Source organism: Penaeus monodon, chromosome 23 (assembly GCF_015228065.2).
Source record: "Penaeus monodon isolate SGIC_2016 chromosome 23, NSTDA_Pmon_1, whole genome shotgun sequence".
Taxonomy (NCBI): domain Eukaryota; kingdom Metazoa; phylum Arthropoda; class Malacostraca; order Decapoda; family Penaeidae; genus Penaeus; species Penaeus monodon.
Window position 1 is genome coordinate 39800673 of NC_051408.1, and position 215 is coordinate 39800887.

The window sequence follows — 215 nt, forward strand, 5'->3', positions numbered from 1 at the left end:
CCATGGCGGCTTCGGCGGAGGCAGAGTTGACGCAGGTCACCTCGTTGGACACGGTGTACTCCCTTCAGGCGGCGCTGGAGGTTTTATTGGAGGTGGCAGCGCAGTAGGAGGCTCTTTCGGAGGCCCCAGTGTGGGTGGTTCCTTCGGAGGCCCTGTTGTCGGAATATCTTCCGGACGCGTTAGTGGCAGATACGGCCGATAAACTTATCCTTATA

The 215-nt window shown here is 58.6% G+C and overlaps 1 protein-coding gene across 1 annotated transcript in view; it reads left to right on the forward strand.

Annotated features, from left to right (window-relative positions):
* The window catches only part of LOC119588048 (glycine-rich protein 5-like), a 742-nt gene extending 540 nt beyond the window's left edge, over window positions 1-202 (forward strand). The window contains exon 2 of the mRNA XM_037936747.1: window positions 1-202. This exon is cut by the window's left edge and continues 200 nt beyond it. Coding sequence (XP_037792675.1) covers window positions 1-202 — 202 coding nt within the window.
* The last annotated feature ends 13 nt before the right edge of the window (window positions 203-215 follow it).